This window comes from Vespula pensylvanica, chromosome 11, assembly GCF_014466175.1.
Source record: "Vespula pensylvanica isolate Volc-1 chromosome 11, ASM1446617v1, whole genome shotgun sequence".
Classification (NCBI taxonomy): Eukaryota; Metazoa; Arthropoda; class Insecta; order Hymenoptera; family Vespidae; genus Vespula; species Vespula pensylvanica.
Window position 1 is genome coordinate 5,543,281 of NC_057695.1, and position 20,699 is coordinate 5,563,979.

Here is a 20,699-nt window from a genome sequence, read left to right on the forward strand (position 1 = left end):
CGAAGGTGCACTCGAACGTTCCTATATACATATACATATATACATATATATATATATATGTACGTATGTATATATGAATGTATGTATGTATTATATTATGTATATGTATATGTATGTGAAGTGTTGCGTCGAAGCGCGCCAAAAAAAATGGACGCACGAGCGAACGTTGCAAATTCAACAGCTAATTGTCGATCGTAGTTTCATGCGAAGCTGAGAACAATTAGTCCTCGAAACGTTCATTTTCGATAACGCTGAGAAAATTTGAGTTGACTCTCTATAGGTTTTGATTTGACGAATATCTTGGTTAATGTATCACAAAAGATTCCTCTAATTGAAAATAAAAAATATTCTTTGTAGAAATATAAAGAAGATCGAATTATTTACGAAATAAAATACTTCGTTTACTTCGGTATTTAAGAAGAATGAAGAATGATAAGAAGTTCGATCGTTTGTTTATTGCATTATGCAGCCTAAAAGCTGGCAACCAGCGACACATCGTTGTATCTATAGAAACTTGCATATTTTATAATATAATTTAGAACATTTTATAATAATAAGTAACTTTGTTGAATTCGTTTTAACGAATGTCATCGAATTGCGAGAATAGAAATATATATAGTTTCATGAAAAAAAAAAATAAAGATAAAAAAAACTTTGAAATGTGGCCTCTCACTTCATTTACACAAAAAAAAAAAGAAACAAAATATCAGTAAGTTCAATTCATCGCGAGATAATCAAAATTTTTCAAGACAAACGAAACACCCTGTATATTCATCCCTACACACAAATATCTTCAATATCATCACACATATTTAATATGATTTCATATTAAATAAAATGCATCGTTGCATCTAAATATATATTTAAAATGTAAATAATCTCATTTCTGCCATTAATATAACAAGTATACATATATATAACAACTTAATTATATCTTATTACGATTATATAAATAAAATTGTCATCCGTCTCAAATCCTTTTCGAAATACTACATTAAAATAAGAAACAACAGGAGAAAAAGATAAAAGAGATTTTGAGGGATGACTGCAAAACCGAATTGTGAAACTCATTCAGAATATAAGCGTTTCGATGACGCCTCGGAAAATTTACTGGCCACGAAAGGCAACAGCGATATACAACGGAGAAAGGGATTAAGATGCGAAACGGTTTCTCGCGAGCGAAGAAAAGCCATAAATAAAGGATATCCGACTTTATCCATCCCAACCTTCTCTCTCTCTCTCTCTCTTTCTCTCTCTCGTTCTCCCTCTTTCTCTTTCTCTCTTATATGCTTTTCGGAAAGATAAAATAAGACACCTTAAGACCGATTTCAAAAATGTGCACTCTCCCATTTACCTGGGAAGCTTGAAGACGCTCGTAATGAGCATCTCGCAGTCTCTTTCTTCTTCTTTTTTTTTTATTTTTTGTTTTTTTTTTTTTCAGAACCCACTATATCCTTGGAATAATATAGAGTAGTCTTGTTAAGAGAAAAAGAAAGAAAAAAAGAGAGAGACAGAGAGGGAAAGAGAAAGAGAGAGATAGAGAAATAGAAAGAAAGAGGAATGAGAGAAAAGAGATACGTTCCAGTAAGAATATTTGTGTGGGAACCAGAGAGATGGTTTGGCTTAGGAGCCACCTTCCTCCGTTCTCCATCCTCCGTCCTCTTTTCTCAACTGGAAAGGACTCGACAAATATCATAAAATGTAAATTCCTAGGATTCCGGTTTGATCCCGAGGAGAACCTCTCAATTTACCAATACTGAAGTTGTTCCTCTCTCCTTTTACCATTCGTTCTTCTGACACGTTTAACTTTATACATACATGTGTATGTGTGTGTGTATATATATATAAACGACGCAAAAATTTCTTTAACTCGATTTTAAATAGAGTTGTAAATTCGCGTATGATTTTACATCGACACACATACATACACACATATACTTTTTACAAGACGTGTAAATACGTTTTCATCTATGTAATCAAGAAAAACTGTTCTCATCGTCCGTGGACATCACCAGACGACGCGTTATGGCACCTCTCTTCAGAAACATGCAACATATATATTATATATTATATTATAAGAGAGAAAGAGAGAGAGAAATACTCGCACGCACATATATGTGATATATATATATACACATAAATATATATATATATATATATATATATATATATATATACGTTGAATGTTCCGAGTTAAGCCGTATAAGATAGATGGTCCAGCCGTTAGCCCTCTCTCACCCATAACATTTCACTCGCGTTTATGATATATGACGTCGCCTTTAAAAAGTGGCAGATGTGTTTTCGCTCCTCGTACGAAACCGAAATGGACAACGACGGTGACGATAAAAAAAAGAAAAAGAAAAAGAAAAAGAAAAAGAAGAAGGTGAAGAAGGTGAGATTGAGCGAAAGTATCTGAATGCTGTCATCGCGTAACCATTGTCTTGATATTCCCAATAGAACACGCTTGAAAAAATGTTTTTATCCTATCCTATATATACGGAAAAGAAAACTTTCGGAAAAAATTTGTATTGTAAGAAAATTAAAAGACGAAAAAGAAAAAGAAAAGAACGAAAAAGAAGGATAATAGATCGACTCGAGATAAACTCGTTTATTCCTGAATATATTTATTCGAAACGTTTTTGTTATATACCTATGCAGTTTGAATTGTAAATAAAGTTTTAAATAGAAGCGAAGCGTGCTTTGAAAGATACATTGTATTTATTTGCTTGATTTTCAAGCTTCAAAAATACATTGTCGAGGGACTTGTAGAAAAGTATGTACGTATGTATCTTAAATATATAGATACACGTATATATTCGTAGTTGTAAGTTATAACGATAAATAAAGTGGTAAAGAAAAAGTAAGAAATTCTTATGTAACTCACTTAAGACGATCATCCGTGTTCTCTCAACAAACCGGCACAGTCAAAGTTTTGTCCGTCTCTTGCTTTTCTTGTCCAACCGAAATTATATTCTTTTCGCTACACCGACATACGTATCTATATATATATAACTACGGAAAAACGTTTTACGCATATATCTAGAGTATGTATATAACGTAATGTATATATAAACGTGATCAATAAGAATTACGATTTGTATAATAAATTATTGATTATCGTTAAGCATACTCTATAATCATTAATAATTATTCCATTGAAATAAAAACATATCTATCATAAATTTTATTACCTAAAGAATAACATCAATAATCAAAGCACGTATTTAAGGCCACTTCGACTAAGCTCGGTTAACTTCAATCAACGATAAATCGATTAGCAGTGTAGCAAACAGTAAAACTTTAAATTTTAATTCGTCGTTCTTAACCTATACTTTTGCGATACCAATAACTATCTCAAAATTTTATACATGGTATGAAACTTAAAATATACTAAGGAAATATATATATCCATTTCCATAGTTATATTTCATTTAATTGTCGTTCTTTCTACATTATTTATATACTGTGCCTACTGCAGCCATATTGATTTGTAGTTCATTCTCCGGCATAAAAGTCTAAATGGCGCTGCATTTTCAGTCCTCTTTAGAATCCTTGTACAGTTTACCAAAAAATTTCGTATGATAATATACTGTTTGATATCGCTATTGCTATAGTTTAATATAGAATCGTTATATTAATAATAACAGAGTAAAATATGTATTAAAAGATATTGTACTTAAGTTATTGGAATAACTTTTCTTTTAATAACATTTAACTCTGTTTAAATATATCACATTATACGTAAGTAATATGTAGTACATAACATAGTAAGAGAAATATAATTTTCATCTGAGATATATTGAAAAGCTTATATATATACACACATTATAACGTTTATCAAATTATAATAATGATTGTAATTTCATACAGAACATGAACAGTATTCGATGTTCTTTCCAACGACTGTCTTTATTAAATAATAAACCTTTTTTGAATGAACTTGTTGGAACATTACGAAGGTCTATAGTATTAACCGGTAAATCTTTCTCATATGATCAAAGTACAGATTACCAAGATGATACGGATGAATATGAGAACGAACAGAAAAAACTTAAATGGTTAGACTATAATAACAAATTTTTTCCTATACAATCACCGAATGAGGAAAGAAGACCAGCCGTACATAATTTCTTATAATATAAATAATATAATATAGCATGATTATGAAACTATATTATTATTTATAATCTGTATATTGATCTATCTTTTTTTAGTATGTATGTCATATGAAGGCAAATGTAAAATACAGTCCAAAAAAACTTTGGTATATCGCCTGTTTTGTTAGAGGAATGACTGTGGATGAAGCAATTAAACAGTTAAGTTTTATGCATAAAAAAGGAGCAGTTATTGTAAAAGAAACTATTTTAGAAGCACAGAATTTAGCTGTATCAAAACATAATGTTGAATTTAAAAGTAATTTGTGGGTTGGTGAGTAAATTTACAATTTCTTAAATTTTTTATCATTTATACCGAAATCAGTCTAAGGTTATATTATTATTATTTTATAGCTGAATCTTTTTGTACTAAAAGTATGGTATATAAAGGAATAAGACGTCATGCTCGAGGCCGTATTGGAGAAGTACGTTACACATATTCTAGTTACTTTGTACGTTTGGAAGAAGGAAAGCCACCTGAAAATTATTATTTGCCAATTCCTAAAACCGGTGAACAACACTTGGAAAGTTGGCTAAAACAAATGCGAATGCGCAAAATAATAAATTCCTTGTAATTATTTCTTAATTTGTGTAAATAAATTAACGTATTATATATCTCTTTCATTTATTGTACAAATACAGAATTAAATAGACCAAAAGTTATTAATAATATTTATTAAGGGATGATGTTTTCATACGTATGGAGTAATACAGTATCATAAAAATTATTGAAATAGCACATTTTAAGAAAAAACAAATATCAAGATAAATCTGAAGATTTTATTTGAAGTGTGAAATCATTGAATATAACAGGACTGGTGTCAATGTGATATTAAGATTAAATTACAGCTTCAATTTAGTCCTTCTCCAGTGACGACGCTTCGCATTGTACCTGGAATATTCAGAAATAATTATCTAAATATCTTATAATAAAATCAATTATTTTACATTCTTATACATATAGGTTATAAATAATCTACTATAAAAATAGTAATAAAAATACTAAACGTATAATGGTATTAAAACAATTATCACAAAATACGTTCATTAACCAAACATATATCAATGAAATTACTTTATAGTTATCATAAGAATGAAAAATTATATCTAAAAAATAGTATCCGGAATTAATAGAAATTACTAAAATAATGTTAATGACAATCAACTTACCGGATAGTATTACCAGTACGCATTCTAACCCATTGAGGAATAGGTCTGTTTTGTTTCAACTTTTTGGCAAGCTTTCGCTTGATTATAAACGTTTTATGAGCAGACTGAAACACATGAAACACTTTATTAGAAATTACAAAATCACTTTTTAAATCACAATATCAAATGACATTAACGATGTAAATATATTTAATGGATTCCTAAAATATCAAATAATCCTTACCATTTTTCCAATACTGCACGAACGAAGTGAACGATGTTCTTAACAATCACTGAGTACAGATATATAAGATGATACACCATAGAGAAAAAAAATACCTAAAGCCTAGTTCTCACTGCATTTGTTCCTAGAAGAATATTCTTGTCCAAATCATATGTTACAATACATTTAATTTTCTTTTATAATTTTTTAAAAATGAGTATGATTCATTGAATTAATTTTCTATATCAGTACTACTTTAAATATAATTAAATTAAAAACATTATTAATATATTATATATAAATCAGATATTTTGTTATTTTGATATCTGTTATTTGTGGTTTAGTTTCGAATTTCTGACTTCACATTCAAGTACATATAAAATCGTATATAATAAAATTAGTTATGATTGTCATGTTTATGCCACGTGTTATGTTTAAGTATGTAATTTTTTAGAATAAATGGAATAGATTGATCATTTTGAAGATAACATTCTTAGATGTATTCTAACAGTTTGATAATATATTGTCATGACCAGATCATATCAGATGTTTTTCATATTAAATATTTAATAATTTAGATAAGTTTGTAAAATAAAAAATATACATTGTATATAAATGTTATTCTAAAATTTAACTTTACAAAATATTTTTATTAGGAAAGAAGTAAAAAGATTGATTTCTACAATGACACACAAATTTGCTGCTATCTGTCAAATGAGATCTATAAATGATAAGCAAAAAAATTTAGAAGTAGTTTCCCAATTAATTCATGAAGCTAAGCAAAAAAATGCTTGCGTAAGAGAAGAAACAATTAATTTATTTACTTAAGCTTCAATATATAGGAATTGACAAATAATATTTAAAGATTTCTTTCTTCTTTCTATTATAGATAGCATTCTTCCCAGAGGCATGCGATTATATGGCTGAAAATAAAAAAGAAGTAATTGAATTAGCAGAACCTTTAAATGGTCCAACTGTTACTTGTTACAAGAAACTTGCTGCCCAAAATAATATTTGGTTATCAATGGGTGGTATTCATGAAGCAGTAATATAATTAATTTTTAAGAATTTTTATTTATTAATAATATCTCTATAGTCAAAAATTTTATTATTATTTAGCATTGATATATTTGATACTTAATATAAAATCACTTTTAGTTACCTGATGATAAAGAAAAAGTCTCTAATACACATATTTTAATTGATAATGAAGGCAATTTAGTTTCCAAATATCGTAAAATACATTTGTTTGATATGGATAATAAGGAAACAGGTTTACGTTTAATGGAATCAGATTATGTTATGAAAGGAGATGATATAATACCACCTGTTTGTACACCAATTGGTAATATGGCTCTAAGCATTGTATCCTTTTTGATTTTTCTTCCAATAAGTACATATAATATTACTTATAATATTACTTGACAAAATAATTAGTGTTACGACATGCGTTTTGCTGAACAATCTTTACTTTTAAGAAATATGGGAGCACAAATTCTCACTTATCCTTCAGCATTTACTTTTCAAACTGGTGCTGCACATTGGGAAATAATATTACGTGCAAGAGCTATAGAAACACAATGTTATGTAATTGCAGCAGCACAAACAGGCGCTCATAATAAGAAACGTATGAGTTGGGGACATTCTATGGTAAAATTTTATGTATATAAATTGTTTTAATCTGTACTAATTTTCACGATCAACTATTTATAAATATTTTTTATTTATATACTTAAATAGATCATTGATCCATGGGGAATAATTCTGGCACAATGTGCTGAGAAAATAGGTGTAGCTGTAGCAGAAATAGATTTAGATTTATTAGCTAAAATCCGAAAAAATATGCCGTGCGAAGAACATCGTCGTACAGATTTATACTCGTTAATAAGATGTCAAAAATAGTGATTTTTATAATTGCTTTGGTATTTAAAATGATTTATTTTATATTTATTTAGATGTTAGATATTTGTACATAATAGAATTTACTACAATGTTTTTAAATTAATATAAATTACTCATGTTATATTAATTATATGATATAAATCATTCATTTAATGTTTTTAGAAACATGTTGAACTTTTCATAGCACTTCATAAGAATATACTATATTGTTTATGAAAACATTGGCTAGTAGAATATTAAGTTTTACTTTGATGATATATACTATCACTTGTATCCAGCTTACTATGAGATCCTGTAATATTTGTGTCTACTCCTTGTATTGCCCAATTATGTTCACATATTTCTAAAGCTTCCCATTCAGATTTAAAAGCTGCTTTCGGGTCTGGTGGCATCGACATTGCTGCACCCGATACTTGATCTTGTAAAAGTTTAGATGTATCAGCAGCATTATTTTCACCAAGTACAAGAGTGTAGATAGAACGTAATCCAAATACATTCAAGAAATACCAAGATGCAGAAGAAACCCATGCAGCATCTAAAGTGACTAACTCTATACCTCGTTGTAACATTGGTTTAAATCTTAACGTTAAAGGAAATGGAACTTTAGCTGAAAAAGAATAATTAGTTAGAAAAAATACAATATTTTTATTAAGTTATATTATGTATATACTTGTAACAAATCCAGAGAACATCCAATTTATCCAACCACCTATAAGGACCATTGGCAAAACATTTGTTATATTTCCTTTTAGCATATCTGTCATCATGTTAGGATCAGTCATTGGATTTTGCGATACAGGAGCACGCTTTTGTGTCTTAAAATATCCTGTTTCTTCGTTATTAAAGAAATGTCGTCTCATTATAAATGCAAACTTTGGAATATACCGACCATTTTCTCTAAGAAGTCTAGAGCGTATCATCACTTGACTAGATAAAAGAAAAAAAAAAGAATATCGGTAATATTGCAGAGAATTACAAATGTACTAATTTAATGCTCACCTATCCTGTACCTGATGGACCTCCACTTTTTTCTGCGAAGCCAGTAATATAGAAACATAATGTCGAATAATTCCTACTAGAAATGTAATAACGACTATGGGTAGAAATACCCATCCACGAATATTTGAATCCAAAAGAAGTTCGGCCATTGTCAACCGAAACCTTATCGAACAGTATTATTAGAAAAATAATATGCTTTCTCTATAATACAAACATGAAAAGATAATTCTTGAGTTATCAATTTTTACGAGATGATTTAATTGCAATAATATAAAAAAGATTTTATCTCATCGTTTCAAAATACTGTCTTATGTATATGTTTATTCGTGAAATCAATACACAATAGCGCGTATACGTTCTACAATATCACGAAGCACTTATGAATTACGTTAGAAATTCACGAAAAAGAAGGTAATGTATAAAATGATACATACGATTATCTTCTTTACCGACCGATACGATAGTACGGCATTAAAAGTAAATTCCTATAGAGTGCTCTGTACGCATAGTAATGCGCGTTGGAAGATACAGTTTATATAGTTGCATGTAGTGGCTCGTAGAAAAGTCTGCGTTATGTTCCATAATAATATGATTCAGTTTTACTAAGCACTGTTACAAAGTCAGATTTCCAAAGTGGATAGGAATATCTGAAATGTGCGTTAACGCACGTAAGTGCGCGGTGTAGAATGGTACAGTGAAATATATTGTAATACGTGTGAAGAGGCGATGCCATAGAAAGGCGACATGGGTTTCTGAGAGGGATTTGGATTGCGCATGAAGACGGTAGAAAGTGGTAAAAGGGCCAGAAGATATAACGCTTGCACCCGGCTGTCACGACGCCATGTTTCTTCAAAACGGTCTACCGATGTCGAAAACTTCTTTATTAATTCTCTGCTGTCTTGTATTAGTTTCTGCTGGCCTCGATGACGGGGGTATGTATATATTATCTATTGTCTCGAAAATAGTAAGAAGGCGTAACACGTATTATCATGGGCGCCAAATGATGTGCCACTGTTTTCTATCATCGCCGATGTTTCACTGTGTATTATTACACAAATTAGCCGACAATTGAAATAATATGTTATTATTTGTACGTGTTTTTTTTTTCCTCTTGATATTGCACAATTACATAAAAAAGATGTCTTTGTACATGGTTCTCGATTAGATCAATTATATATTAACATGACGGAATTAGATATTATTATAAATGGATTTAATTAATGACGATAGATGATACTTATAATAATTATGCAATTGTATACAAAATGTAGTTTTTATATAATTTTTATATGAGATTATTAAATTACTCTTTATCTTTTTTTTTTATTTTTTATTATTTTTTTTTTATTTTTATTTTATTTTATTTTATTTTTTTTTATTTTATTTTTATTCCTTCTTGATAGTTTAAATAGGATAAAAATGATAAATTTATTATTTATATGTATTTTATTTGTTTTTATTATTTTGTATAAGAACAAGAGAATTATTAGAGGTTCTCTATTAGTTATATATGTTGAAGAAAAGAGTATAAATAGAAAAGTATATGTATATACCATATCTATATATCAATATTGAATCTATAAATTTGATATATATTTTTCAATATTTATACTTGCAATATTTTTATTATCATTGTAATCAAGATTTAATAGTTTATTTATATATGTAATTATCACTTTTGAAAGATTTAGAATAAACAAGAGATAGGAATCTATTTAAGAAAAAAAAAATTTTATTCCTAGAAACAGACAAGACAGAAAATATTTGGCAAAAGAATGAAAAAATTGCTACATTAGAGATAACAACATCTCAAGATATAAATGGAATTGAAGCAGGTAGTACACCTTCTTTAACATGTAAACTCAGTGTGCCTGGCCAAGTTTGGTGGACTACCAAAGGGAACAATCTTACAACGATTAAAGATTTTGAACATGCTGGACGATTTGATATAAAAAAAGCAAGCAGGAATGATACGGGTGATTACAAATGTATGGCTCGAACAACAGAAGGAGAACTTCTTGAGAAAGAGATTCATATTAGGGTGATAGGTGATGATCATTTTCAAATCAATAAGTAATCAAGTAGTGTAGCTAGTGTAGCAAGCTAGTGTAGAACATATATAATCACAATGATTTTATAAATTTTAGAACCTGGTAGAATAACATCGGATAAAGATGTCAGGATAAAAGTATCGGAATCAGCTAACTTAACTTGTCATGTATTCGGCTATCCACTCTCAAATTTCAGTTGGTTAAAAGGAAATGATACTAAGACCAGTGAAAATTTGAAGAATCATTCGACTGTTACGCATGTAAATGAAACCTATGTAATAATGACATTAGAATTTAAAATTCTATCCCGTAAAGATAATGGTACATACATCTGCAAAGCACAAGATAATAATGGCATAATAAGTGCCTACAGACATCTTTTTGTAATCGATGTGCCAAAAGTTAGCATTGATTTTATAAAAGCTGTTGGTGCTGGAAGTATCTTTTTAAATTGGACAGTAGATGATGGTAATGAACCAATTAAAGAATATTTAATTAGACATATGAAAAATGGAACAGATCAATTTCAGTATTATAGAAAACAAATTGGTGGAGATATTTCAAGCTATGTTCTGAAAGATTTTGAAAATGGCACAGCATATAAAATTGGAATTAGTGCTGATAATGCTGTTGGCTCATCTCATATACAATTTTATCCACATTGGGTCACTACACTTGAAAAAGGTATTTAAATAAAGCATAGTTATGATCTAGCTGTTATTATAAAATTCAAGCATATAATAATAATTATGAATCATACAACATTTACTTCACAGATCCAGTGTTCATACCAAAAGTTTCTGTTAATGGCGTCACTGAAAATTCTATTACTATAGCATGGACTGTACCACCACCACATCTGAAAGAGCATGTGCATTTTTACAATTTAATGGCAACTCACAAAGATCAAAAACGACAGGCAGTTTATCCAGCACAGCAGTTTACTGTATATGCATTTGTAGATCTTGATCCAGCTACTATTTACAAATTTAAAATTGCAGCTTGCAGTGAATATACAAAGCAATGTGGTAATTGGAGTACTGAGGTGAATGGCACGACATTAGATGGAGGTATTATTAATTAAAATTAAATATTGTATTCATCATAGATTTGTGAATTTTAATGAATTGCAATATTATTCTTCATTATAGTGGCTGGCCCACCGAAAGATTTGCTAGTTACATGTCAATATGATAACATAAGCAGTTCCAGTTTTATTTCTATTTCTTGGACATCACCAGAGAAAACAAATGGTGTTATAACTCGATATAATCTACAATTAAGTGGCATAGCAAAATTTAAAAATGATATGGGCCGGTTAGATATAGATAAGTGGTCTTTACCGGTTAAGAGTATCTCAAACAAGAACAGTGTTAGATATGGTCAAATACCAGCCAACACAAACTATACGGTAATTTTTTAATTCTTTTTATTTGCAAAAGAAATTTGTATTCTAATACATTATTATATAATTATGTCGTTAATTTTTTAGTACAAAATTTCATGATTTCAAGAATTTCATGATATTAAGATTACTTATTTTGTTGAAAGGTACATGTACACGGTGTGACTAGGTCTCGTTCTCCAGGAAAAGATGCAACTGGTAATTGTACAACTCCAGTTACCATTCCTGACAGAGACAGTTTAAATATGAGAACATGGAGAAAAATTGAAAATGAGGGTAGACAATTGTTTAAATTATATTTACCACGTATTTCGGAAAGAAACGGCCCGATATGTTGTTATCGAGTATTCTTAGTGAAATTAGCGCCACAAACGTCTGTTTCTGATTTACCGCCGCCCGAGGAAATAAACGTATATTCCTATAGTTATGCCCATAGTTCTCCAACAGGTGGTGCATATGCTGCAGAGGCATTTGACACTGATCAATTAATGTCTGAAATTTTTCTTGGCGACGGAGTATCTTCGAATGGTAGTGTTCAATGTAATCGATGTATTGGTCTTCGAGCTAAAGGACCACCTTCGGTATTACATTTTGTTCCTGAAACCGAACCTCCAACACCAACCATTAATGGAACAAGTACAACTATATTCAGTACACTATCAACAACAACTTCCATAAGTCCCAAAACCAAATCAACTATCATCGATCAGAAAGTAGAATCAACGACTCCAACTACAATTATCAAGGATAGTACGGAATCAACAGCACGTAAAAAAAGAGAAGATTCATCAAATTCTAAAACAATTTTTAATGAAAAATCTTTGGAGTCATCGCCACCTCCTACACAGGATGGTTTTTTGGATGAAAGATCAAATTATACTGGTTTTATAGAAGTCATTGGTTGGTATAAATTTTCTTGCTTGCAATTATTGTCAATGGCATCTTGTTTATATCATATTTTTTTGTAGTTTTCAGTAGTAATGAGGATCGATTTCTACCCGCTTATAGTGGTTATTTTAATCCTCTTTATGGAGGAATAGATCTACAAAGTATAGCAGCTGATGAAGTAACTATGCTTGAAATAATATTGCAAATTTCTATTGTTTTAATATTGATCATTATGATCCCGCTTATTGCACTTTGCATATTACATAGATATACTAAACGTGTACAGCAAAGGGGAGAAGAAATTATAACTTTAAGGAATAGTTTCAGGTGAATACATAACGATTTATAGAATAATTTTAGTCATTAATCAAATGTTCTATTTTTACTAACCAAATGTATTACTAATCGAATTATTAACTAATTTACTAATTGTACACGATTTATTTGGGATTTTCGTTATAGACATCTTTGTCGAAGTCTTCGTGGGAGGCATCAGCTTGTAGCTGCAAGTCCGCCTGATATGCCACCAATTCCAAAGAACGAATTGTTGCAAGCATATCTCCAACGTCATAGAGATTCTGATTATGGCTTTCAACATGAATTTGAATTATTGCCTGATAGGTTTATAGATCGTACTACGCGTGCTTCTGAGGCTAGAGAAAATTTATACAAAAATCGTTATCCAGATATTAAATGTTATGATCAAACTAGAGTACGACTTGCACAAATAGATGGTATTTGTGGATCAGATTATATTAATGCAAACTTTGTTCTTGGTTATAAAGAACGCAAAAAGTTCATATGTGCACAAGGTCCTATGGAGAATACAGTATGCGATTATTGGAGAATGATTTGGGAACAACATTTAGAATTAATTCTTATGTTAACTAATCTGGAGGAATATTCTAAAACAAAGTGTGCAAAATATTGGCCCGACAAGAGTGAAACAAAAAACTTTGGAGATATAACAGTTGAACATATTCGTGAAAGAGCGTATTCTGATTACGTTGTACGTGAATTAAAAATGACACGTCTTGGAGAACGAGACGCTCGTACTATAGTACAATATCATTTCCTTGTGTGGAAAGATTTTATGGCGCCAGAACATCCTCATGCAATATTGAGATTTATCAAAAGAGTAAATGAAGCATATTCCTTAGAAAAAGGACCAATATTGGTACACTGTAGTGCAGGTGTTGGTAGAACAGGAACGTTAGTCGCTTTAGATTCTTTATTACAGCAATTAACAGAAGAGGGTCAAGTATCTATTTTTAATACTGTATGTGATTTAAGACATCAACGAAACTTTTTGGTGCAATCTTTAAAACAGTATATCTTTATTTATCGTGCATTAATGGAAATGGCACAATATGGTGACACAGAAATTCCAGCATCCCAATTAAAAGCGACTGTTACACGTTTGAGACAGAGAGATAATGGTAAAGAAAAATGTCGAATGGAAGAGGAGTATGATGTAAGTGAAAAGACATTTATTTGTAAAGAGAAGAAATGTTCCTACTGTGACATTGATAAGTTTTTATTTTTAATTTTTACAGAAAATTAGTTCTTTATTAGAAGATAGAAAATCTTTCTCTGTTGGAGGAGGTGAAGAAAACAGAGCAAAGAATAGAAGCGAATTAGTAATACCATATGACAGAAATCGTGTAATACTTACACCTGTTCCAGGCAGAGAACATTCAACATACATTAATGCCTCATTTATTGAAGGTTATGATAATTTTGAATCATTTGTTATCACCCAAGATCCATTGGAAACTACTATAGCTGATTTTTGGAGAATGATTTCAGAACAGTGTATATCTACAATAGTAATGTTATCTGACGTAAGTGACTATATTTATAAATTTTAATGAATGACATAGCCCTTCTTTATTTCTCTTCTTCCTGCGAATAATTTACTATACATATATATATGTTCAAAATATTGCGTAAATCATCATTGCGTACGCAATAAAATATGTTTGACGATTAAATAAAGTTAGAGTTGGGTGATAAAGTCACAGTGACCCCAACTTAAGATAATTAATATATTCAAAAAAATGTATTATGAATGATGTAGTTCCTTAGGATAAAATATAATAGCTCGAAAGTAGAATAATGAAATTAACACAACATTCACGTTTATGTGAAATTATTATAGTTGAATGAAGGACCACGAAAATGTCCACGATATTGGCCCGATGATGAAACTACTTATGATCATATAAGAGTACGATACATTCAAAGCGAGAGCTGTCCTTATTACACCCGTCGAGAGTTCTGTGTATCTAACACAAAGACAGATGAAAGTGTAGTTGTAACACAATATCAGTATCATGGATGGCCCACAGTAGAGGGCGAAGTACCTGAAGTAACGCGAGGTCTAATTGAACTTGTAAATCAAACGGAGTCAAGTGGCTCGTTAGTAGTACATTGCAGTTATGGTTCGGATAGAAGTTCGATGTTTGTGGCATTGAGCATATTAGTGCAACAACTACAAACCGAGAAACGTGTAGATATTTTTACAACAACAAAGAAACTCCGTTCTCAGCGGCATGGCATGATCAGTACTTTTGTAAGTTGAACTTTTTAATAAGATTATTATTCGTTAGTTAGGTATGCATAGAATTATTAAGTCATTTTTTATATGTCATAATATGTTCCAGGCTCAGTATGAATTCTTATATCGTGCTATTGTAAATTATTCAGATCTTCACAATCTTGCTGATGGAGAATCAGTCTCATAATATCGACAAACGTAAGTTGAAACAAGTTATAGCATTTCACTTATCATGTTTGTTGACAGGATATGCGAACTCTATGCAAGCTCTTTGCTTGAACAAGTGTTTGAAGGTTTATAAGTGTTGAGATAAACATATATTCAACCAACCAAAGAACATCTGCAGAAATATTAAGGAACAAACATAATATAATATTGAACATAAATTTGTGCATAAGATAATTCAAGCTCCATAAATGTGGGCATGAAATTTTGCATATTATATTCTCAATTTAGCTACTAGAGAAATTTTTGCACACACTATCTTTTAACGAATGGCCAATATTGTATATTCCTAAACAAGTAGGATAATATTAAATGCACAACTAAAACACGGGCTATCAGTGATATCGATCAATGGTTGGTTATTAATATAAAACTATCATATATTCATGATCATTTGTAGCATTATGTTCATATTAACCACATGATCATTAAACTGTTCTAAAGAACTAAATTTTATAAAATGGAAATAATGATCTTGTTGTCATTTCTTTTTAAGTAATATTGCAAAATGTAAAGTATTCATTTAATGCCATAATAAATAAATAATATACGAAGGTATATACTTACCACCGATACAAAAAATGCAAGATATATAGTAACGAAGTATTAGAACAGTTTCTTTTTGCTTTTCGTATACTTCTACTCGTTATGTTTTATTATAAGATTACATGTAATTTCATATTCATGAAAAATCGATGACATGATTAATGCTCTTCCTGACTCTATTTAATAAGATATATATATATATAATGCTAGAAGCAAGTATACGTGAGAATAATTACATTAATTAATTTCATTAAAAATTAAAAAAAAAAACTTTTTTTATCAAAATAAGTTCAACATCCTCAAGAATAAAATAATAATCAGTGATAGATTGATATTCACCAATTATGCATTTTTATAACGCGAACATTCATCATAAATTAATTATTATTATTTTTTTTATATATTACTATATTGTATCTCTGTTTCAAAATCCGATATGTTATATATATGTATATATATATATGCACGTATATACACATATATATAATGATCCAATTGAAAACAAAAATAAATTATGCATATTAATAAAGACTTTATAGCGAGTCAGCAGGAGTATTAATGAAAAAAATGAAGTGCTTATAAAAAATGCGAGAGAATAATTGAAAGGAAAGCTAATTAGTATGTTTATATGTATTATTTTTCGCTAACTTTAATGCTTTGTGTTATTAATGCGTTATTTGACCAGAACAGAGTATGTTATAAAAGTCTATGATTTATTACCACATTTAGTATTATCATAATTGTAAACACACACACACACACACTTACACATAGATATACACAAATGTGAATATGTTTATCTCTGGAAACATATATATCATACATGTATGCGTAATGGTACGTGCGACTCACATGCACTTTTTTCTAAAGAAAGACTGATACTTTTATTCATCCCAAAATACGCGATTAAAGTACGTAGTTCGTATAATATTTACACAGTTGTGTAATAATGTGAAGGATGAGTTTTTTTACGCTTCATACATCCGAAATTAGGAATATCTATGTACGCGATACCCCTTTATCAGTGTGCATTTTTCAATGCACTATTTAGAGTTAAATTAACAAGGTTGATATAAATAAGAAAAGAAAGAAAAATTTAAGCGTGAGGATGAAAAAAGAAAGAATATTTTTTATTTGTTGGCACGTTCGTTCATTTCTAGTCAAATTTAGCACCAAGACGTGCGTTGCTAAATCATGCTTTTACGGCAGGAGACAATCACATTTAATTAAATTTCTCTCATCGCGTTTATATATATACACACACACATATATATATATATACATATATCAGCAAAGCTTATTTTTTTCTTTCCTTTTCATATTAACTTTCATTCCATTCTACGACAAATAAATATCTTCATTATAGCGAACTAATTATAATGACCGATTCTATACAAATAATTTGCTAGTTTACATTTCGTTTAATTATGTTATCATTTTTAGCATCTTTAAGCTCTTGTTTTTTAATCCGTCAAATACGAGTTCGAGAGGTCGATTATTGAAAATTATTCGTACATTCGTTGACACACATAGAGACACGTCGTTGACGAATTAAAAAACCAAACCTATGTAAATGATAAGTATCCCTGTACACGTATATCTGTATTTATATTGTTACCGTCATTTATCGTTGTTGCTATCGTATCAATGAATAGGTGTGATAATGGTTCGTTTCAACAGTTCGGATATATCTAGTATAAACGAGCGTGGTAAATTTGAACAGAGGAACCGTTTTTACATTTTAGATACGAAATGTAAATTCTCGAAGAAAGGATCGATAAGATACTCGTGTTGTAAAGTCAACGATAAGAAATATCTTTAACCGATATACTGTATAAAGCTAGAAAGAGGAAAAAAGAACAAAAAATATTATCTGTCGATTAACTTCTTAATTTTATTCATTAAAAAGATATTCATACAATTTCATTATTATATTCGGTTAATCGTTTAATTTTAAGTTTTTCAAGTGTCGACATAATCACGCATTTCACTATAAAGATCTATCATCGCTATAGCGCCACTTCTTTTTATACTTATATATTTTATTATCACGTTTTATACGTGTTAATAAACTAAGTGATACTTTAATAATTGATCCTTTATAACTAATAATATATATTCGTAAATGTTTCAACTTCATTTATTGGTCACATTGAATATTGAATAATCTAATCTCTAGATTAAAAAATATATATATACTCTAACTTTTGTTAAGATCATTGCCGATGAAAGCTTGATAGTACAGCGTCTTAATGAGTATCAAATAGATAGTGACTTGCTTATTGTAATCTTGTTTTCATTTCTTAAATAGATATGTGAATGTGCAATTGCACAATGTAATGCTAACAAGGGTGCAACATGAGTGATGAAAGAGCGTGCCGTGTATGCGTGATGTCTGTTGTATGTTAGACGATTTATAAGAATTCGAAACAAGAAAAAAAAGGAGACGGCGGTTTAATATATCGTAAACATCATTTTATCTCTAACAATTTTCGAATTAAGCCACCCACGCCGTATTTTTTCACATAAAAGGAAAAACTTCTCTAACTATTGTTTTCCATGTAATAGCCCATAATTGCCCGTAATTCATAATAACAATATGACGCAATTTAAAAGAAAAAAGAAAAATAATTTTCTGTTTTAATGTATTAATTAGCTAATTCGTCGTTTTGTTCATACATACACAAATACACACGTACACAATGTTCATATTATGAGTTCTCGATATTATTTAAAATCCGATAGGTGCTAGTGTTATTAAAAATAATAATTCATTAATTAGTTAATACTCTCGGTGACTTCGTAATTATTAATATAACTGAATTGAATATATATTGTAGTTATAAATGTAATTAAATATTTTAATGACGTAATATATAACGAGCAAAAGGGGAAAACGATTTCCATGGAATCGTGCTTTAATTAACCACTAAAACTTCTTATGCGTTTTCCAATAATGTAAAAGACGATTTCAGGTGCATACAAGTACACACATTCCTGTGATATTTCATACGAGAAAAAAAGATAATGAGTTTAAAGAAAGATTAAAAAGAAGGAAAAAAAACAAATGAGAAAATTACCGATCTTTAGTATTGCGAATAATATCATATTTCCATTTATTATATAAGTATTCAGCGAATATTCTCATGATCACTTTTGAAATAAAATATTTCGTCGGGAGTATGCGTGATATATCGTGTTTTCATCGATCAATCGTGATAACATTAAAATATTTCCAGCATACTTGATGGACGAACAAACATTTGAAATTTTCACAATAATCTCATATTAAAAAAGATCTTGGAAGAAAATTATTAAAAGAGAAAATTAATTACAATAATAATAATAATAACAATAATAGTAATAATAAGGATAATTAAAGAACATGATCTTTTTTAAAAATCGTTCGTACTCAGTCATTTTTTACTAAGTATTCGATTTAATATTATTAGAGAGTTTATAAATCTCTCTTCAAAAATAGCGGGCCACAAGAAAATTACACTGACGATATATCGATCATTATAGACCCGTGAACACACACGGATTGTCATTCGTGTAAAGAAAGGAAGAACATTTGTAACGTTGGGTCTTATTTTTGCCTATTATTGGGGGGGCCTATTACTGCCGTCTCCGTGTGCGTTGACTAACCATGAGTTATATTGTTTGTAAAGTAACTCCTTAAGATATAAGATTAATAAATTTAACAAGATAATAATTATAATAATTATTATAATGATAATAATAATAATAATAATAATAATAATAATTATAATAATAATTATATAATATAATAAATATTACGTATCGCATTAATATCGTATTCGTGTATAATGAAGGATTAATATTAATTGCGTATAATATTAGATTTTGTATGATATTTAACCTAACAGGAAAAAAAAGCATAGTTTATACCACGAATAGAGATCTGTATCTATAAATTAAATGTAATAATATTGACGATCGTACGCCTATCGATGAACAATGTATGTACGAGAGGAACAGGACTAAATATTGACCCTGATCATCGAATCACTTTTTTGTATGAAAAGATTGTAAAACGATATCGTACACTTTGATGTAAAAGAAAATACACAGTACAGTAACGAGGTATTTCTCTCTTTCTCTCTCTCTCTCTCTCTCTCTCTCTCTCTCTCTCTCTCTCTCTCTCTTTTTCTCTTTCTCTCTCTCTCTCTCTCTCTCTTGTTTTGCCATATATGTGTTACAATGATCGAACTACTTCCCATAGTACCTTCCTTCACTCGTAAAAATTACTCTCCTTTAATAATGACGATGGAAGTAACAGACACGAAGGCTGTCATCTAACATCTAACGGCTCCTATATGTAATTGCCATTCACCGAACCGCAATTCCGGGAACGCTTGTTTATTCCTTCATTCCAGCATTACGGAATACGTTATAAAACGGTTGCTTACTCTGCACAATGACCCCTCTATATAAAATAGCTCGTTTTTTCTTTTTTTCTGTTTTTCTTTTTTGTCATTTTTCATTTTCATTATCATAAGTATTAGTGTGTATATATATATATATATATATATATATATATATATATGTATGTATGTCTGTATGTATGTATGTT

At 29.6% G+C, this 20,699-nt stretch overlaps 6 protein-coding genes across 14 annotated transcripts in view; 3 read left to right on the plus strand and 3 right to left on the minus strand.

Annotated features, from left to right (window-relative positions):
• LOC122633029 overlaps nt 1-3,539 on the minus strand; it is a 188,436-nt gene extending 184,897 nt beyond the window's left edge. For 2 of the 7 annotated variants that reach the window (XR_006327998.1, XR_006327995.1), the window contains exons 1-2: nt 3,192-3,363; nt 2,885-3,012 (exon numbers count right to left, since the gene is read on the minus strand). Coding sequence is in view for 2 of the 7 variants with exons in the window: in XM_043820475.1 (XP_043676410.1) it covers nt 3,192-3,205 (14 nt within the window). In the remaining 5 variants the exon portion in view is untranslated. Of the gene's footprint in view, nt 1-2,884; nt 3,013-3,191 lie in introns of all 7 variants that reach the window. The other 5 variants (XR_006327997.1, XR_006327996.1, XR_006328003.1 and 2 more) reach the window with 5 other exon arrangements.
• A 9-nt stretch (nt 3,540-3,548) lies between these two features.
• LOC122633028 (39S ribosomal protein L22, mitochondrial) lies at nt 3,549-4,774 on the plus strand. The gene is made up of 4 exons (XM_043820474.1): nt 3,549-3,741; nt 3,871-4,119; nt 4,215-4,428; nt 4,509-4,774. The coding sequence occupies exons 2-4, from the start codon at nt 3,874-3,876 to the stop codon at nt 4,727-4,729; spliced, it is 681 nt and encodes a 226-aa protein (XP_043676409.1). The 5' UTR covers nt 3,549-3,741; nt 3,871-3,873; the 3' UTR covers nt 4,730-4,774.
• A 140-nt stretch (nt 4,775-4,914) lies between these two features.
• LOC122633031 (60S ribosomal protein L39) lies at nt 4,915-5,688 on the minus strand. Its single transcript, XM_043820478.1, has 3 exons — nt 5,548-5,688; nt 5,325-5,428; nt 4,915-5,046 (listed from the first exon to the last, which is right to left on the minus strand). Exons 1-3 carry the CDS (start codon nt 5,548-5,550, stop codon nt 4,998-5,000), a joined length of 156 nt encoding a protein of 51 aa, XP_043676413.1. The 5' UTR covers nt 5,551-5,688; the 3' UTR covers nt 4,915-4,997.
• A 36-nt stretch (nt 5,689-5,724) lies between these two features.
• On the plus strand, nt 5,725-8,084 carry LOC122633026 (nitrilase and fragile histidine triad fusion protein NitFhit). 3 transcript variants are annotated; one of them, XM_043820472.1, is made up of 6 exons: nt 5,725-5,743; nt 6,183-6,321; nt 6,416-6,571; nt 6,685-6,891; nt 6,964-7,176; nt 7,267-8,084. In XM_043820472.1, the coding sequence occupies exons 2-6, from the start codon at nt 6,211-6,213 to the stop codon at nt 7,426-7,428; spliced, it is 849 nt and encodes a 282-aa protein (XP_043676407.1). In that variant the 5' UTR covers nt 5,725-5,743; nt 6,183-6,210; the 3' UTR covers nt 7,429-8,084. The 3 variants fall into 3 exon arrangements, with proteins under 3 accessions (XP_043676407.1, XP_043676405.1, XP_043676406.1); XM_043820470.1 differs by lacking the exon at nt 5,725-5,743 and adding an exon at nt 5,797-5,964; XM_043820471.1 differs by lacking the exon at nt 5,725-5,743 and adding an exon at nt 5,980-6,108.
• On the minus strand, nt 7,428-8,831 carry LOC122633027 (ER membrane protein complex subunit 3). Its single transcript, XM_043820473.1, has 3 exons — nt 8,428-8,831; nt 8,099-8,355; nt 7,428-8,035 (listed from the first exon to the last, which is right to left on the minus strand). Exons 1-3 carry the CDS (start codon nt 8,574-8,576, stop codon nt 7,665-7,667), a joined length of 777 nt encoding a protein of 258 aa, XP_043676408.1. The 5' UTR covers nt 8,577-8,831; the 3' UTR covers nt 7,428-7,664.
• Nucleotides 8,832-8,964: 133 nt separating this feature from the next.
• Nucleotides 8,965-20,212, plus strand: LOC122633023 (tyrosine-protein phosphatase 69D-like). The gene is made up of 11 exons (XM_043820458.1): nt 8,965-9,359; nt 10,170-10,475; nt 10,575-11,162; nt 11,255-11,548; nt 11,630-11,889; nt 12,030-12,783; nt 12,852-13,098; nt 13,234-14,245; nt 14,328-14,615; nt 14,933-15,346; nt 15,438-20,212. Exons 1-11 carry the CDS (start codon nt 9,269-9,271, stop codon nt 15,516-15,518), a joined length of 4,335 nt encoding a protein of 1,444 aa, XP_043676393.1. The 5' UTR covers nt 8,965-9,268; the 3' UTR covers nt 15,519-20,212.
• Nucleotides 20,213-20,699: the final 487 nt, after the last annotated feature.

Excerpts from the sequence above, each read along its gene's own strand:
- LOC122633026 (XM_043820470.1), top strand. The coding sequence starts at position 5,930 with ATGATTGTCATGTTTATGCCACGTGTTATGTTTAA. Across the intron at positions 6,572-6,684 it reads TGGGTGGTATTCATGAAGCA|TTACCTGATGATAAAGAAAA; the intron begins GTAATATAATTA and ends AATCACTTTTAG. Across the intron at positions 7,177-7,266 it reads TGAGTTGGGGACATTCTATG|ATCATTGATCCATGGGGAAT; the intron begins GTAAAATTTTAT and ends ATACTTAAATAG.
- LOC122633023 (XM_043820458.1), top strand. The coding sequence starts at position 9,269 with ATGTTTCTTCAAAACGGTCTACCGATGTCGAAAACTTCTTTATTAATT. Across the intron at positions 13,099-13,233 it reads ACTTTAAGGAATAGTTTCAG|ACATCTTTGTCGAAGTCTTC; the intron begins GTGAATACATAA and ends TTTTCGTTATAG. Across the intron at positions 15,347-15,437 it reads ATGGCATGATCAGTACTTTT|GCTCAGTATGAATTCTTATA; the intron begins GTAAGTTGAACT and ends AATATGTTCCAG.
- LOC122633031 (XM_043820478.1), bottom strand. Across the intron at positions 5,047-5,324 it reads CGTACTGGTAATACTATCCG|GTACAATGCGAAGCGTCGTC; the intron begins GTAAGTTGATTG and ends TGAATATTCCAG.
- LOC122633027 (XM_043820473.1), bottom strand. The coding sequence starts at position 8,576 with ATGGCCGAACTTCTTTTGGATTCAAATATTCGTGGATGGGTATTTCTA. Across the intron at positions 8,356-8,427 it reads GTCCATCAGGTACAGGATAG|TCAAGTGATGATACGCTCTA; the intron begins GTGAGCATTAAA and ends TCTTTTATCTAG. Across the intron at positions 8,036-8,098 it reads GTTCTCTGGATTTGTTACAA|CTAAAGTTCCATTTCCTTTA; the intron begins GTATATACATAA and ends ATTCTTTTTCAG.
- LOC122633028 (XM_043820474.1), top strand. The coding sequence starts at position 3,874 with ATGAACAGTATTCGATGTTCTTTCCAACGACTGTCTTTATTAAATAAT. Across the intron at positions 4,120-4,214 it reads ATGAGGAAAGAAGACCAGCC|TATGTATGTCATATGAAGGC; the intron begins GTACATAATTTC and ends ATCTTTTTTTAG. Across the intron at positions 4,429-4,508 it reads TAAAAGTAATTTGTGGGTTG|CTGAATCTTTTTGTACTAAA; the intron begins GTGAGTAAATTT and ends ATTATTTTATAG.